This window comes from Salvelinus alpinus, chromosome 5 (genome assembly GCF_045679555.1).
Source record: "Salvelinus alpinus chromosome 5, SLU_Salpinus.1, whole genome shotgun sequence".
NCBI classification, from domain to species: Eukaryota; Metazoa; Chordata; class Actinopteri; order Salmoniformes; family Salmonidae; genus Salvelinus; species Salvelinus alpinus.
In genome coordinates, this window is record NC_092090.1 from 97,445,914 (window position 1) to 97,464,979 (window position 19,066).

The following is a 19,066-nucleotide window of genomic DNA, read 5'->3' on the forward strand; positions in this document are numbered from 1 at the left end:
AGACAGATTTCTTTTTTTATATAGCAACGTTGGTTGACTCAGCGCTATGTGCCAGTCCAGACGGTATCGACCCAGCCAAACTGAAATGAAGAAATGGTTTGTTGAAGAACATAGCAAGCAGGCCCGGTGGGAGTGGGAGGCAGCGACTATCAGGCTTCTGGGCTGTGAGAATAGCCATTTGTAACCGGGGTGGTTCAGATCCACACATAGATATCTATCTCCCCTTCCTACCACAGAGGGGGCCGGAAAGACCTGGGTTCAAGTACTATTTGATATCTTTCAAATAATTGAAGCGTTTGTTCTAGCCTTCCAAGAGGGCCAGATGGGCAAGGGTTTACAGTATTGGGACTATTCTATTGGTCCGTTATGCCAGGCAGGTAAGCTCAATCAAGTGCAGATAAAGTTTTTGAAATTTATTTCGAATAGTATTTGAACCCAGGTGGTCTGCGCGAAATGGGCCATGGGAGAGGCAGGGAATGTGTACAGTAAGGCAACAGAACACAGAGAGGCGAGGACAATCTCCTACACAATGCTCCTTTACCAGGAACACTTTTGTTCTGCCATGTGGAGCATGCAAGCTGGAGAGATTTCTCTCTTCTGGTTTTTCTCCAGATTTTCGATTTCTTCCTGGCACCTCAAGCAAGCTCTTGATTTATTCAGTGTGTTTGTTTGAAGAGATAACTGAAAAAAGGATTTAATTGCAATTCTAATTTCAGTCTAGCCTGAGATGTTAGGCTAAACATATTTAGATATAAGATCGGTAAAGTATGTATGGGGGAATAGATGTGATTCTAGCCAGTCCATCACCTGTCTAAAGTTACAAATAATACTCATCTTTTGACTCACACAATTTTTCATTAATAACTAAATCCAAGTCTCAATCTCAATCACAAACAAATGACTCAGTCAGCCTCTTAAAACCTTCTTCAGAAAGGACGTGATCCATACGTCTGCTGTTTTTTCTTGCCAGACCTGTCCGTGTGGCTAAAAGATGCTATGTGGTCTGACTGTGGGAAAGGACTAGCTGAGACTATCTGAGACTAGTTGAGACTAGCTGAGACTAGTTGAGACTAGCTGAGACTAGCTGAGACTATCTGAGACTAGCTGAGACTATCTGAGACTAGCTGAGACTAGCTGAGACTAGCTGAGACTATCTGAGACTATCTGAGACTAGCTGAAACTAGCTGAGACTAGCTGAGTCTAGCTGAGACTAGCTGAGACTAGCTGAGACTATCTGAGACTATCTGAGACTATCTGAGACTAGCTGAGACTAGCTGAGACTAGCTGAGACTATCTGAGACTAGCTGAGACTAGTTGAGACTATCTGAGACTATCTGACTCTCTGAGACTATCTGAGACTAGCTGAGACTATCTGAGACTATTTGAGACTATTTGAGACTAGCTGAGACTAGCTGAGACTATTTGAGACTAGTTGAGACTAGTTGAGACTATCTGAGACTAGCTGAGACTAGCTGAGACTAGCTGAGACTAGCTGAGACTAGCTGAGACTAGCTGAGACTAGTTGAGACTAGCTGAGACTACCTGAGACTAGCTGAGACTATCTGAGACTAGGTGAGACTAGCTGAGACTAGCTGAGACTAGCTGAGACTATCTGAGACTATCTGAGACTATCTGAGACTAGCTGAGACTCTCTGAGACAAGCTGAGACTAGCTGAGACTAGCTGATACTATCTGAGACTCTCTGAGACTCTCTGAGACTCTCTGAGACTAGTTGAGACTAGTTGAGACTAGCTGAGACTAGCTGAGACTAGCTGAGACTAGCTGAGACTAGCTGAGACTAGCTGAGACTAGCTGAGACTATCTGAGACTCTCTGAGACTCTCTGAGACTCTCTGAGACTCTCTGAGACTCTCTGAGACTCTCTGAGACTAGCTGAGACTAGCTGAGACTATCTGAGACTCTCTGAGACTCTCTGAGACTCTCTGAGACTATCTGAGACTATCTGAGACTCTCTGAGACTAGCTGAGACTAGCTGAGACTATCTGAGACTATCTGAGACTATCTGAGACTATCTGAGACTATCTGATGTGTCATGTGGGTGAGAGAAAGCAGCACCTCTCCTTACGCCCTGAATAACGCTCACATCTCTGAGAGGACTCTACTGTTCCACGAAATACTACGTATACATATTTATTCAGCGATATCTTTTACAGAGTTTATAAAGTTTTTTTATTTTTTAGCTAAATATTTATATCCATGTACAGCTGTGTTTGCACCTTTGCTGAAAAATAAATAAGTACCAGTCAAGGCAAAACTAATGGACAGGTGGAACGGCTCCATTTAGATTGTGTGGGTTTGGTCTGGAAGCAATCGCATGACTGTCCATTTCCCATTCACACCCTCATACATTGACAGGCATAAAAATATATTGCACAACATCCTGTGTGTGTGTGGGGGGGGGGGGGGGGGAGTCATTGTCATGACAATCTGTTTCCTGTCTACCACTTCCTGGTACTAGAATCAGGTGATACAAACTAGTGTATCGGTATCTTGTATAGCATGTAACATTTCGTTTCATCACACTGCATATCTGAAATAATGTCTTTTACACTTAACAGCCTATTCAATAACTATCTATCACATGCTGGGTTTTCTGATGATGTCAATGACAACATACTGGTCACACCTTGGCAGATTGCTGAGTGTTACATCACTGTGCAGTCTCAAAGGAAAAAGGATGTCTAGAATAGGATACAATAATACTAATGATAAAACTGTGTATTGACCTGTTATATATTCTACTGTATATTAACCTGATATATATTCTACTGTATATTAACCTGATATATATTCTACTGTATATTAACCTGATATTCTACTGTATATTGACCTGTTATATATTCTACTGTATATTAACCTGATATATATTCTACTGTATATTAACCTGATATATATTCTACTGTATATTAACCTGATATTCTACTGTATATTGACCTGTTATATATTCTACTGTATATTAACCTGATATATATTCTACTGTATATTAACCTGATATATATTCTACTGTATATTAACCTGATATATATTCTACTGTATATTAACCTGATATATATTCTACTGTATATTAACCTGATATATATTCTGCTGTATGTTGACCTGATATATATTCTACTGTATATTAACCTGATATATATTCTACTGTATATTAACCTGATATATATTCTACTGTATATTAACCTGATATATATTCTACTGTATATTAACCTGATATATATTCTACTGAATATTAACCTGATATATATTCTACTATATATTAACCTGATATATATTCTACTGTATATTAACCTGATATATATTCTACTGTATATTAACCTGCTATATATTCTACTGTATATTGACCTGATATATATTCTACTGTATATTAACCTGATATATATTCTACTGTATATTAACCTGCTATATATTCTACTGTATATTAACCTGATATATATTCTACTGTATATTAACCTGATATTCTACTGTATATTAACCTGATATTCTACTGTATATTAACCTGATATTCTACTGTATATTAACCTGATATTCTACTGTATATTAACCTGATATATATTCTACTGTATATTAACCTGATATATATTCTACTTTATATTAACCTGATATATATTCTACTGTATATTGACCTAATATTCTACTGTATATTAACCTGATATATATTCTACTGTATATTAACCTGATATATATATTCTACTGTATATTAACCTGATATTCTACTGCATATTAACCTGATATATGTTCTACTGTATATTAACCTGATATATATTCTACTATATTTTAACCTGATATATATTCTACTGTATATTAACCTGATATATATTCTACTATATATTACCCTGATATATATTCTACTGTATATTAACCTGATATATATTCTACTATATATTAACCTGATATATATTCTACTGTATATTAACCTGATATTCTACTGTATATTATTCTGATATATATTCTACTGTATATTAACCTGATATATATTCTACTGTATATTAGCCTGATATATATTCTACTGTATATTAACCTGATATATATTCTACTATATATTAACCTGATATATATTCTAATGTATATTAACCTGATATTCTACTGTATATTAACCTGATATATATTCTACTGTATATTAACCTGATATTCTACTGTATATTAACCTGATATATATTCTACTGTATATTAACCTGATATTCTACTGTATATTAACCTGATATATATTCTACTGTATATTATTTTGATATATATTCTACTGTATATTAACCTGATATATATTCTACTGTATATTAACCTGATATTCTACTGTATATTATTCTGATATATATTCTACTGTATATTAACCTGATATATATTCTACTGTATATTAACCTGATATTCTACTGTATATTAACCTGATATATATTCTACTGTATATTAACCTGATATTCTACTGTATATTAACCTGATATATATTCTACTGTATATTATTTTGATATATATTCTACTGTATATTAACCTGATATATATTCTACTGTATATTAACCTGATATTCTACTGTATATTATTCTGATATATATTCTACTATATATTACCCTGATATATATTCTACTGTATATTAACCTGATATATATTCTACTATATATTAACCTGATATATATTCTACTGTATATTAACCTGATATTCTACTGTATATTATTCTGATATATATTCTACTGTATATTAACCTGATATATATTCTACTGTATATTAGCCTGATATATATTCTACTGTATATTAACCTGATATATATTCTACTATATATTAACCTGATATATATTCTAATGTATATTAACCTGATATTCTACTGTATATTAACCTGATATATATTCTACTGTATATTAACCTGATATTCTACTGTATATTAACCTGATATATATTCTACTGTATATTAACCTGATATTCTACTGTATATTAACCTGATATATATTCTACTGTATATTATTTTGATATATATTCTACTGTATATTAACCTGATATATATTCTACTGTATATTAACCTGATATTCTACTGTATATTATTCTGATATATATTCTACTGTATATTAACCTGATATATATTCTACTGTATATTAACCTGATATTCTACTGTATATTAACCTGATATATATTCTACTGTATATTAACCTGATATTCTACTGTATATTAACCTGATATATATTCTACTGTTTTGTTTCATTCCAGCCCCAGCATGAGGGTTTCCTTTATAGTGTTTTCATCTTCAGCCAAAGTGATGTTACCTCTCACTGGAGACAGGTGTGGTATTCTTTCTATTGAGAATGACATAAAATATTATAAGCCTTGTAATAACACATTATAAGTGTTCATATTACATGCTTATAACAGTCATAACATGAACAAAAAATGCCCACTATTGGAAATGTTTATATGTATCCACTGGCAAAAACACCAACTAGAAAATGTTGGATGGTGAGTTGATGTCTTTCTGTTTGAAGGTATGAAATCCAGAAAGGCTTGGAGGCACTGAGAGAGGTGAAGCCAGCAGGGGAAACCTACATGCATGAAGGGATTAAAGAGGTACAGTATGAGTAACACGTTAATTGGATAGTCCCCAATATATACTTTACAGATGTTCAACTATCCACTAACCCTAAACCTAAACCTTACCCTAAACCTAATCCTAACCCTAAACCTTACTCTAAACCTAACCCTAAACCTTACCCGAAACCTTACTCTAAACCTTACTCTAAACCTTACCCTAAACCTAATCCTAAACCTTACTCTAAACCTTACCCTAAACCTTACCCTAAACCTAATCCTAAACCTTACCCTAAACCTAGTCGAAACCACTATACTAATGACCTGACCATGTCTGAAAATGACTTCACCTTACTAGTGAAGCCTTCAGTACTGTCAAAATATCCCCCACGTTATAATCATTACAGTAAGATACTGTTAACACAGTCTGCCATTGACCATGTCTTTGCTAGCCTTGTCAGTCTGCCATTGACCCTGTCAGTGATAGCCTTGTCAGTCTGCCATTGACCATGTCTGTGTTATTCTTGTCAGTCTGCCATTGACCCTGTCTGTGTTAGCCTTGTCAGTCTGCCATTGACCCTGTCTGTGTTAGCCTTGTCAGTCTGCCATTGACCCTGTCTGTGTTAGCCTTGTCAGTCTGCCATTGACCCTGTCTGTGTTAGCCTTGTCAGTCTGCCATTGACCCTGTCTGTGCTAGATTTGTCAGTCTGCCATTGACCCTGTCTGTGCTAGCATTGTCAGTCTGCCATTGACCCTGTCTGTGCTAGCATTGTCAGTCTGCCATTGACCCTGTCTGTGCTAGCAATGTCAGTCTGCCATTGACACTGTATGTGCTAGCATTGTCAGTCTGCCATTGACCCTGTCTGTGCTAGCCTTGTCAGTCTGCCATTGACCCTATCTGTGCTAGCCTTGTCAGTCTGCCATTGATCCTGTCTGTGCTAGCCTTGTCAGTCTGCCATTGACCCTATCTGTGCTAGCCTTGTCAGTCTGCCATAGACCCTATCTGTGTTAGCATAATAGCTAGGCTTTGCTGTGTTGGCACTAAACACGGTTTAGATAGGGAGCAATTCAAAAGCCTTCCATGCTGGAAATGCTCCAGATGACCTAACTAATACATTCTGACTCCTCTTTAAAACAGTTAGCTTTGAATTTCTTCTCCTTCTGTAGACGTATCAGGTGTATTGGGTTGGGGTCACTGGCATTTCAATTATAGTCAACTCAGCCAGGAAGTAAACTGAAAAATGTCATTCCAATTCCAATTTTCCTAATTGGAAAGCATGAAGCAAAATTGTAATTTCCGTTAACTTCCTGGCTGAGTTGACTGAACAGTAGGCCTAATGGAACTGACACCAACCCTCCCACTGTATATTGTTATTCACTAATAAAGCTCATATCTCTGTTTATTCCTCCATTCCCACCTCTTGTGTTTGAACCGAAAAGGCAAACCTTCAAATCAAAGCCCAAGTGACCAAGTCCTCCAGCATCATTGTGGCTTTGACGGACGGGAAGCTGGAGGTCTATGTACATGAACTAACGGTTGAAGCGGTCAGCATGATTTAAAAAAAATCCAAACTTAATTATTCATGTTTACACGTTGAACGGATGGTTTTCTATTACACAGACAATGCCTAGTCTTAGACTAAAAAGCTCAATGGAGAATTTCCATTAAATAAAACATTTAAAATGATTAGGCTTAATCTGGGTCCAAGAATTCTGGCCTTTAATGTCAAATGCAGAGAGTAACTTGTTTGTTTAAAGTTAAAGTTATTCCGTTTTTTTCTTCTTCTCTAATGCAGGCCAACGACGCAAGGTACTACGGTGCTCGGGTGTACTGTGTTGGTATCAAGGACTTTGACGAGCAACAGCTAGCCGAGGTGGCTGACACCAAAGATCAAGTGTTCCCTGTTAAAGATGGCTTCCATGCACTCAAAGGCATTGTCAATTCAGTAAGACATGCTCATTTATTCACTGTTTTACTGTAAATAAATGTGCAGTAGGGGGATGAGATTTCAAGGCACATCAGTGCAACCTTCTTGTGGGAAAAAAATACCTTTTGTTTGGGGCTTGTAGGTAGCTTAGTGGTGAGAGTGTTTGGGCCTGTAACCAAAAGATTGCTAGGTCAAATCCCCAAGCTGACATGGTACAAATCTGTTGTTCTGCCCCTCAACAAGGCAGTTAACCCCACTGTTCCTAGGCTGTCATTGTAAATACACAGACTCCCATTTAGGTAGATGGAAAGAGAGCAGGTAGATGGAAAGAGAATAGGTAGATAGAAAGAGAGTAGGTAGATGGAAAGGGAGTAGGTAGATGGAAAGAGAGTAGGTAGATGGAAAGGGAGTAGGTAGATGGAAAGAGAGTAGGTAGATGGAAAGAGAGTAGGTAGATGGAAAGAGAGTAGGTAGATGGAAAGAGAGTAGGTAGATGGAAAGAGAGTAGGTAGATGGAAAGAGAGTAGGTAGATGGAAAGAGAGCAGGTACATCAAGAGCCCATGGAAATAACTCTGTGTTTCAACATGTAGTCAGGAAAGGTTGTGTTTTACCACATACAGTAACAGAACCCACAGGAGAACAGCGCTGACAGTTAGTCATTGGCAGTGTTGGGGAAGCTACTCTGAAAATATCGTTCACCAAGCTACCAATTACTTCACACCGGAATAAGTTACACTAAATCTACCTTTTTAAGAAAAATAGATTTTTTACTAAAGTTACTTTGAAAAAGTCCAAACTACATCCAAACTACTTCATGAAAAAGTATCATATGTAAATCTGAAGTCATACACTACAACTTGCAAGAACATGTCACTTTGGGGTCATATGTTAACAGAATGTGTAATTTAGCCTACTTAAAAACAAATAAAACGAAGTTCAAGCGGGAATTAGGCATGTCTGATCCCAAAATTGAAAGATAGTTCTGGTCTACTACACCCATATTTTATTTTTGCAAAGAGTGTGTAGGTCCAGTAGTTAGCTACACCGCTACATGGTAAAACAGTAGTGTGTAGTTCCAGTAGTTAGCTACACCGCTACATGGTAAAACAGTAGTGTGTAGTTCCAGTAGTTAGCTACACCGCTACATGGTAAAACAGTAGTGTGTAGTTCCAGTAGTTAGCTACACCGCTACATGGTAAAACAGTAGTGTGTAGTTGAAGTAGTTAGCTACACCGCTACATGGTAAAACAGTAGTGTGTAGTTCCAGTAGTTAGCTACACCGCTACATGGTAAAACAGTAGTCTGTAGTTCCAGTAGTTAGCTACACCGCTACATGGTAAAACAGTAGTCTGTAGTTCCAGTAGTTAGCTACACCGCTACATGGTAAAACAGTAGTCTGTAGTTCCAGTAGTTAGCTACACCGCTACATGGTAAAACAGTAGTCTGTAGTTCCAGTAGTTAGCTACACCGCTACATGGTAAAACAGTAGTGTGTAGTTCCAGTAGTTAGCTACACCGCTACATGGTAAAACAGTAGTGTGTAGTTGAAGTAGTTAGCTACACCGCTACATGGTAAAACAGTAGTGTGTAGTTCCAGTAGTTAGCTACACCGCTACATGGTAAAACAGTAGTGTGTAGTTCCAGTAGTTAGCTACACCGCTACATGGTAAAACAGTAGTGTGTAGTTCTAGTAGTTAGCTACACCGCTACATGGTAAAACAGTAGTGTGTAGTTCCAGTAGTTAGCTACACCGCTACATGGTAAAACAGTAGTGTGTAGTTCCAGTAGTTAGCTACACCGCTACATGGTAAAACAGTAGTGTGTAGTTCCAGTAGTTAGCTACACCGCTACATGGTAAAACAGTAGTGTGTAGTCCCAGTAGTTAGCTACACCGCTACATGGTAAAACAGTAGTGTGTAGTTCCAGTAGTTAGCTACACCGCTACATGGTAAAACAGTAGTGTGTAGTTCCAGTAGTTAGCTACACCGCTACATGGTAAAACAGTAGTGTGTAGTTCCAGTAGTTAGCTACACCGCTACATGGTAAAACAGTAGTGTGTAGTTCCAGTAGTTAGCTACATCGCTACATGGTAAAACAGTAGTGTGTAGTTCCAGTAGTTAGCTACACCGCTACATGGTAAAACAGTAGTGTGTAGTTCCAGTAGTTAGCTACACCGCTACATGGTAAAACAGTAGTGTGTAGTTCCAGTAGTTAGCTACACCGCTACATGGTAAAACAGTAGTGTGTAGTTCCAGTAGTTAGCTACACCGCTACATGGTAAAACAGTAGTGTGTAGTTCCAGTAGTTAGCTACACCGCTACATGGTAAAACAGTAGTGTGTAGTTCCAGTAGTTAGCTACACCGCTACATGGTAAAACAGTAGTGTGTATTTCCAATAGTTAGCTACACCGCTACATGGTAAAACAGTAGTGTGTAGTTCCAGTAGTTAGCTACACCGCTACATGGTAAAACAGTAGTGTGTAGTTCCAGTAGTTAGCTACACCGCTACATGGTAAAACAGTAGTGTGTAGTTCCAGTAGTTAGCTACACCGCTACATGGTAAAACAGTAGTGTGTAGTTCCAGTAGTTAGCTACACCGCTACATGGTAAAACAGTAGTGTGTAGTTCCAGTAGTTAGCTACACCGCTACATGGTAAAACAGTAGTGTGTAGTTCCAGTAGTTAGCTACACCGCTACATGGTAACACAGTAGTGTGAAGTTCCAGTAGTTAGCTACACCGCTACATGGTAAAACAGTAGTGTGTAGTTCCAGTAGTTAGCTACACCGCAACATGGTAAAACAGTAGTGTGTAGTTCCAGTAGTTAGCTACAACACTACATGGTAAAACAGTAGTGTGTAGTTCCAGTAGTTAGCTACAACGCTACATGGTAAAACAGTAGTGTGTAGGTCAAGTAGTTAGCTACACCGCTACATGGTAAAACAGTAGTGTGTAGTTCCAGTAGTTAGCTACACCGCTACATGGTAACACAGTAGTGTGTAGTTCCAGTAGTTAGCTACAACGCTACATGGTAAAACAGTAGTGTGTAGGTCAAGTAGTTAGCTACACCGCTACATGGTAAAACAGTAGTGTGTAGTTCCAGTAGTTAGCTACAACGCTACATGGTAAAACAGTAGTGTGTAGGTCAAGTAGTTAGCTACACCGCTACATGGTAAAACAGTAGTGTGTAGTTCCAGTAGTTAGCTACAACGCTACATGGTAAAACAGTAGTGTGTAGGTCAAGTAGTTAGCTACACCGCTACATGGTAAAACAGTAGTGTGTAGTTCCAGTAGTTAGCTACAACGCTACATGGTAAAACAGTAGTGTGTAGGTCAAGTAGTTAGCTACACCGCTACATGGTAAAACAGTAGTGTGTAGTTCCAGTAGTTAGCTACACCGCTACATGGTAACACAGTAGTGTGTAGTTCCAGTAGTTAGCTACAACGCTACATGGTAAAACAGTAGTGTGTAGGTCAAGTAGTTAGCTACACCGCTACATGGTAAAACAGTAGTGTGTAGTTCCAGTAGTTAGCTACAACGCTACATGGTAAAACAGTAGTGTGTAGGTCAAGTAGTTAGCTACACCGCTACATGGTAAAACAGTAGTGTGTAGTTCCAGTAGTTAGCTACACCGCTACATGGTAACACAGTAGTGTGTAGTTCCAGTAGTTAGCTACAACGCTACATGGTAAAACAGTAGTGTGTAGGTCAAGTAGTTAGCTACACCGCTACATGGTAAAACAGTAGTGTGTAGTTCCAGTAGTTAGCTACAACGCTACATGGTAAAACAGTAGTGTGTAGGTCAAGTAGTTAGCTACACCGCTACATGGTAAAACAGTAGTGTGTAGTTCCAGTAGTTAGCTACAACGCTACATGGTAAAACAGTAGTGTGTAGTTCCAGTAGTTAGCTACACCGCTACATGGTAAAACAGTAGTGTGTAGTTCCAGTAGTTAGCTACACCGCTACATGGTAAAACATGTATTAACTACTGGAAACACTACCTTAATTATAATTTTGTTCAACTACCACCAAGCTACCACAACATTTAGTTACATTACTAACTGAACTATAGGGTTTGACCAAAAATCGAAAAACACACATTCTCACACAACCCCTAATTGCTGCAAAGCTCCAAAGCTGCACGGTTTTGACCAGCTGAATTACTGTTTGTGTTCCAGAGGAAACACAGAGAGAGAGAGAGAGAGAAACAGAGCATTCTCCAGTGATTAGTAATCTTGGATGCTGCTGGACTCGTTGGCCTCGTCAGTCGTCACTTGGATTTCTACGATTTGAAATCATCTGTGCAGCTTTCAGCTTTCTGGGCCCACTCTCCGCGTCTGCAGTGACTTCATGTGTTACAGGAACATTTACCTGCAGTGAGAGAAGTCTGAACAAGTTATAATTGTTTTGAATGCTGACTATTAGTGACTTCATATTCTAATTAAGGATATGATGCAACACTGTTGTGGTCATATCCTGTTATGCAGAAGCAGACTGTGCTTCATGTTTAGCATGTAGCAGTGGAAGGCCCCAAAAATGGTCAAAGACTCCAGACACCCAAGTCATAGACTGTTCTCTCTGCTACCGCACGGCAAGCGGTACCGGAGCGCCAAGTCTGGGACCAAAAGGCTCCTTAACAGCTTCTACCCCCAAGCCATAAGACTGCTGAACATTTAATCAAATGGCCACTGGATTGTTTACATTGACACCCCCCCCCCCCCCCCCCCCCATTTGTTTTTACACTGCTGCTACTCGCTGTTTATTATCTATGTATAGTCACGTCACCCTTACCTACATGTACAAATTACCTCGACTAACCTGTACCCCCAAACACTGACTCGGTACCGGTACCCTCTGTATATATCCTTGTTATTGTTATGTTATTTTATTTTATAACTTTTTATTTTTTGCTTTAGTTTATTTAGTAAATATTTTCTTAAATCTATTTCAAATCAAATCAAATCCAATTTTATTTGTCACATGCGCCGAATACAAAAGGTGTAGACCTTACCGTGAAATGCTTAGTTACAAGCCCTTAACCAACAATACAATTCAAGAATTAGAGTTAAGAAAATATTTCCTAAATAAAGTAAAGTTTAAAAAAAAATGATAAAATCAAAAAGTAACACGATAAAATCAATTGTTGTATCGATAGACCTTGTAAATGATCTCTCCACTTCGGATTCAATTTTTTTTGCGGTGACGTCCGGGAAGTGTCCAAGTGCCATATATTTTCAGTTAATATGCACATTTTTACCCATGGTGTATGATGGAGTTGCATAGTTTGTCCTTTGTTGATTTATTGGTATAAGTAGGAGATAGGCTGTCTGACAGTGGGTTCACATAGAAGGCCTTTTGATATGATAATGCCAGCTGTATGACAGTGGGTTCACATAGAAGGCCTTTTGATATGATAATGCCAGCTGTATGACAGTGGGTTCACATAGAAGGCCTTTTGATATGATAATGCCAGCTGTATGACAGTGGGTTCACATAGGAGGCCTTTTGATATGATAATGCCAGCTGTATGACAGAGGGTTCACATAGAAGGCCTTTTGATATGATAATGCCAGCTGTCTGACAGTGGGTTCACATAGAAGGCCTTTTGATATGATATTGCCAGCTGTATGACAGTGGGTTCACATAGGAGGCCTTTTGATATGATAATGCCAGCTGTATGACAGTGGGTTCACATATAAGGCCTTTCTATATGATAATGCCAGCTCTATGACAGTGGGTTCACATAGAAGGCCTTTTGATATGATAATGCCAGCTGTATGACAGTGGGTTCACATAGAAGGCCTTTCTATATGATAATGCCAGCTGTTTGACAGTGGGTTCACATAGAAGGCCTTTTGATATGATAATGCCAGCTGTATGACAGTGGGTTCACATAGAAGGCCTTTTGATATGATAATGCCAGCTGTATGGCAGTGGGTTCACATAGAAGGCCTTTTGATATGATAATGCCAGCTGTCTGACAGTGGGTTCACATAGAAGGTCTTTTGATATGATAATGCCAGCTGTCTGACAGTGGGTTCACATAGAAGGCCTTTTGATATGATAATGCCAGCTGTATGACAGTGGGTTCACATAGAAGGCCTTTTGATATGATAATGCCAGCTGTATGGCAGTGGGTTCACATAGAAGGGCTTTTGATATGATAATGCCAGCTGTATGGCAGTGGGTTCACATAGAAGGCCTTTTGATATGATAATGCCAGCTGTATGGCAGTGGGTTCACATAGAAGGCCTTTTGATATGATAATGGCAGCTGTATGACAGTGGGTTCACATAGAAGGCCTTTTGATATGATAATGCCAGCTGTATGGCAGTGGGTTCACATAGAAGGCCTTTTGATATGATAATGCCAGCTGTATGGCAGTGGGTTCACATAGAAGGCCTTTTGATATGATAATGCCAGCTGTATGGCAGTGGGTTCACATAGAAGGCCTTTTGATATGATAATGCCAGCTGTCTGACAGTGGGTTCACATAGAAGGCCTTTTGATATGATAATGCCAGCTGTATGGCAGTGGGTTCACATAGAAGGCCTTTTGATATGATAATGCCAGCTGTCTGACAGTGGGTTCACATAGAAGGCCTTTTGATATGATAATGCCAGCTGTATGGCAGTGGGTTCACATAGAAGGCCTTTTGATATGATAATGCCAGCTGTCTGACAGTGGGTTCACATAGAAGGCCTTTTGATATGATAATGCCAGCTGTCTGACAGTGGGTTCACATAGAAGTCCTTTTGATATGAGAATGCCAGCTGTCTGACAGTGGGTTCACATAGAAGGTCTTTTGATATGATAATGCCAGCTGTCTGACAGTGGGTTCACATAGAAGGCCTTTTGATATGATAATGCCAGCTGTCTGACAGTGGGTTCACATAGGAGGCCTTTTGATATGATAATGCCAGCTGTATGACAGAGGGTTCACATAGAAGGTCTTTTGATATGATAATGCCAGCTGTCTGACAGTGGGTTCACATAGGAGGCCTTTTGATATGATAATGCCAGCTGTCTGACAGTGGGTTCACATAGAAGGCCTTTTGATATGATAATGCCAGCTGTCTGACAGTGGGTTCACATAGAAGGCCTTTTGATATGATAATGCCAGCTGTCTGACAGTGGGTTCACATAGAAGTCCTTTTGATATGATAATGCCAGCTGTATGACAGTGGGTTCACATAGAAGGCCTTTTGATATGATAATGCCAGCTGTCTGACAGTGGGTTCACATAGAAGTCCTTTTGATATGATAATGCCAGCTGTATGACAGTGGGTTCACATAGAAGGCCTTTTGATATGATAATGCCAGCTGTATGACAGTGGGTTCACATAGAAGGTCTTTTGATATGATAATGCCAGCTGTATGACAGTGGGTTCACATAGAAGGCCTTTTGATATGATAATGCCAGCTGTATGACAGTGGGTTCACATAGAAGGTCTTTTGATATGATAATGCCAGCTGTATGACAGTGGGTTCACATAGAAGGCCTTTTGATATGATAATGCCAGCTGTATGACAGTGGGTTCACATAGAAGGCCTTTTGATATGATAATGCCAGCTGTCTGACAGTGGGTTCACATAGAAGTCCTTTTGATATGATAATGCCAGCTGTATGACAGTGGGTTCACATAGAAGGCCTTTTGATATGATAATGCCAGCTGTATGACAGTGGGTTCACATAGAAGGTCTTTTGATATGATAATGCCAGCTGTATGACAGTGGGTTCACATAGAAGGTCTTTTGATATGATAATGCCAGCTGTATGACAGTGGGTTCACATAGAAGGCCTTTTGATATGATAATGCCAGCTGTATGGCAGTGGGTTCACATAGAAGGCCTTTTGATATGATAATGCCAGCTGTATGACAGTGGGTTCACATAGAAGGCCTTTTGATATGATAATGCCAGCTGTATGACAGTGGGTTCACATAGAAGGTCTTTTGATATGATAATGCCAGCTGTATGGCAGTGGGTTCACATAGAAGGCCTTTTGATATGATAATGCCAGCTGTATGGCAGTGGGTTCACATAGAAGGCCTTTTGATATGATAATGCCAGCTGTATGGCAGTGGGTTCACATAGAAGGCCTTTTGATATGATAATGCCAGCTGTATGGCAGTGGGTTCACATAGAAGGCCTTTTGATATGATAATGCCAGCTGTATGGCAGTGGGTTCACATAGAAGGCCTTTTGGGTTTTTAATAGAACGGAGGAATGTAATAGTCCTGCATAATTTATCCATAAATGATGAATTAGCTCCCTCTCTCCCCCCATCTCTCCCACTCTCCCCCTCACATAGCTCCCTCTCTCTCCCCTCTCTCCCCTACTCCTCCCTCCCGTAGCTCCCTCTCTCTCCCCTCTATCCCCTACTCCTCCCTCCCGTAGGTCGCTCTCTCCTCCACTCGTCTGTCTCTCCCATTCCTCCTCGTCTATCCCCCCCACTCCTCTCCCCCTCGCTCCCATCTCTTCCCCAGTCTTCTGAACTCTCTAAAGTTTTCGACTAATGTCATCGTATCCGTTCCGTTCTGCAGATATTAAAGCAGTCCTGTACAGAGATCCTGACAGTGGAGCCGTCCAGTGTCTGTGTGAACCGTAAGTGTTGTTGTTGTTTGTGGGAACGTGTTGTTGTTGTTTGTGGGAACGTGTTGTTGTTGTTTGTGGGAATGTGTTGTTGTTGTTTGTGGGAACGTGTTGTTGTTGTTTGTGGGAATGTGTTGTTGTTGTTTGTGGGAACGTGTTGTTGTTGTTTGTGGGAATGTGTTGTTGTTGTTTGTGGGAACGTGTTGTTGTTGTTTGTGGGAATGTGTTGTTGTTGTTTGTGGGCACTCCCAGCTCAGGGCCTGTATTTATGTTCCATTGCTGGTCATAAAGACTGCCGTCCTGTGTTTGTGTGTCCTTAGTGTTGTCTAGTGTGTGTGTCCTTAGTGTTGTCTAGTGTGTGTGTCCTTAGTGTTGTCCAGTGTGTGTGTCCTTAGTGTTGTCTAGTGTGTGTGTCCTTAGTGTTGTCTAGTGTGTGTGTCCTTAGTGTTGTCCAGTGTGTGTCCTTAGTGTTGTCTAGTGTGTGTGTCCTTAGTGTTGTCCAGTGTGTGTGTCCTTAGTGTTGTCCAGTGTGTGTGTCCTTAGTGTTGTCTAGTGTGTGTGTGTCCTTAGTGTTGTCTAGTGTGTGTGTGTCCTTAGTGTTGTCTAGTGTGTGTGTCCTTAGTGTTGTCTAGTGTGTGTGTCCTTAGTGTTGTCTAGTGTGTGTGTCCTTAGTGTTGTCTAGTGTGTGTGTCCTTAGTGTTGTCCAGTGTGTGTGTCCTTAGTGTTGTCTAGTGTGTGTGTCCTTAGTGTTGTCTAGTGTGTGTGTGTCCTTAGTGTTGTCCATTGTGTGTGTCCTTAGTGTTGTCTAGTGTGTGTGTGTCCTTAGTGTTGTCCATTGTGTGTGTCCTTAGTGTTGTCCAGTGTGTGTGTCCTTAGTGTTGTCTAGTGTGTGTGTGTCCTTAGTGTTGTCTAGTGTTTGTGTCCTTAGTGTTGTCCAGTGTGTGTGTCCTTAGTGTTGTCCAGTGTGTGTGTCCTTAGTGTTGTCTAGTGTGTGTGTGTCCTTAGTGTTGTCTAGTGTGTGTGTCCTTAGTGTTGTCCAGTGTGTGTGTGTGTGTGTGTGTGTGTGTGTGTGTGTGTGTGTGTGTGTGTGTGTGTGTGTGTGTGTGTGTGTGTGTGTGTGTGTGTCTGTGCCTGTGTTAGTGTCTGTCTGTGTGTGTGTGTGTGTATATGTGAATGTCTGTGTGTGTTTGTTTGTGTTTCTGTGTGTGTGTGTGTTTGTGTGTTTGTGTGTGTCTGTGTGTTTGTTTGTGTGTGTCTGTGACTGTGTCTGTTTGTGTGTGTCTGTGTGTGTTAGTGTGTGTTTGTGTGTTAGTGTGTGTATGTTTGTGTCTGTCTGTGTGTGTGTTTTTGTCTGTCTGTCTGTGTGTGTGTGTGTCTCTGTGTCTCTGTGTGTGTGTGTGTGTTTCGTCCCGAGTTCCCTCACCACACTATCTCCTCTATGTTGTTTACATAACACAGAGTCGTTTGACATCGTGCTTCGAGGGAACGGCTTCTCGGTGGGACGAGGCAACGACGGGGTCGTCTGTAGCTTCATGGTGGGCCAGCAGATCTACAGTAGGTACACACGCACACACACACACACACACACACACACACACACACACACACACACACACACACACACACACACACACACACACACACACACACACACACACACACAGAGACACACACACACACACACACACACACACACACACACACACACACACACACACACACACACACACACACACACACACACACACACACACACACACACACACACACACACACACACACACACACACACACACACACACACACACACACACACACACACACACACACACACACACACACATACACACACACACACACACACACACACACACACACACACACACACACACACACACACACACACACACACACAGACAGACACAAACATACACACACATTAACACACACAGACACACACAAACAGACACAGACACAGACACACACACACACACACACACACACACACACACACACACACACACACACACACACACACACACACACACACACACACACACACACACACACACATCCCAGAGTGATGTGCCTAGCAGGCCTGTCCTGTCTGTGCCAGTGGTTGTGACATGGCTACTGACTTGACTAGCAGGTTGTCCACAATGTGATTCCACTCAAAGACTAGATGCCGTCACGTGTTTTATATCTGCATACAAAGCATTCCCCTGGACAGGGACGCGTGGCAGGTGTCAGTCAGTAGAGAACATTTAGTCTGTCAGCAAACCTAATCTAGATGACTGGTACTGTACCTAATCTAGATGGCTGCTACTGTTCCTAATCTAGATGGCTGGTACTGTTCCTAATCTAGATGGCTGCTACTGTTCCTAATCTAGATGGCTGCTACTGTTCCTATTCTAGATGGCTGCTACTGTTCCTATTCTAGATGGCTGCTACTGTTCCTAATCTAGATGGCTGCTACTCCTCCTAATCTAGATGGCTGCTACTGTTCCTAATCTAGATGGCTGGTACTGTTCCTAATCTAGATGGCTGGTACTGTTCCTAATCTAGATGGCTGCTACTGTTCCTAATCTAGATGGCTGCTACTCCTCCTATTCTAGATGGCTGCTACTGTTCCTAATCTAGATGGCTGCTACTGTTCCTAATCTAGATGGCTGCTACTCCTCCTAATCTAGATGGCTGCTACTGTTCCTAATCTAGATGGCTGCTACTGTTCCTAATCTAGATGGCTGCTACTGTTCCTAATCTAGATGGCTGCTACTCCTCCTATTCTAGATGGCTGCTACTGTTCCTAATCTAGATGGCTGCTACTGTTCCTAATCTAGATGGCTGCTACTCCTCCTAATCTAGATGGCTGCTACTGTTCCTAATCTAGATGGCTGGTACTCCTCCTATTCTAGATGGCTGCTACTGTTCTTAATCTAGATGGCTGCTACTACTCCTAATCTAGATGGCTGCTACTCCTCCTAATCTAGATGGCTGGTACTGTTCCTAATCTAGATGGCTGCTACT

At 40.4% G+C, this 19,066-nt stretch overlaps 1 protein-coding gene across 3 annotated transcripts in view; it reads left to right on the forward strand.

Moving 5' to 3' along the window:
- Positions 1 to 19,066, forward strand: part of LOC139577317 (anthrax toxin receptor 2-like) — a 132,777-nt gene that overhangs the window by 10,016 nt on the left and 103,695 nt on the right. For all 3 annotated transcript variants that reach the window (XM_071404332.1, XM_071404330.1, XM_071404331.1), the window contains exons 3-8: positions 5,202 to 5,273; positions 5,474 to 5,555; positions 6,957 to 7,061; positions 7,313 to 7,462; positions 15,991 to 16,051; positions 17,498 to 17,593. In XM_071404332.1, coding sequence (XP_071260433.1) covers positions 5,202 to 5,273; positions 5,474 to 5,555; positions 6,957 to 7,061; positions 7,313 to 7,462; positions 15,991 to 16,051; positions 17,498 to 17,593 — 566 coding nt within the window. The remainder of the gene's footprint in view (positions 1 to 5,201; positions 5,274 to 5,473; positions 5,556 to 6,956; positions 7,062 to 7,312; positions 7,463 to 15,990; positions 16,052 to 17,497; positions 17,594 to 19,066) is intronic.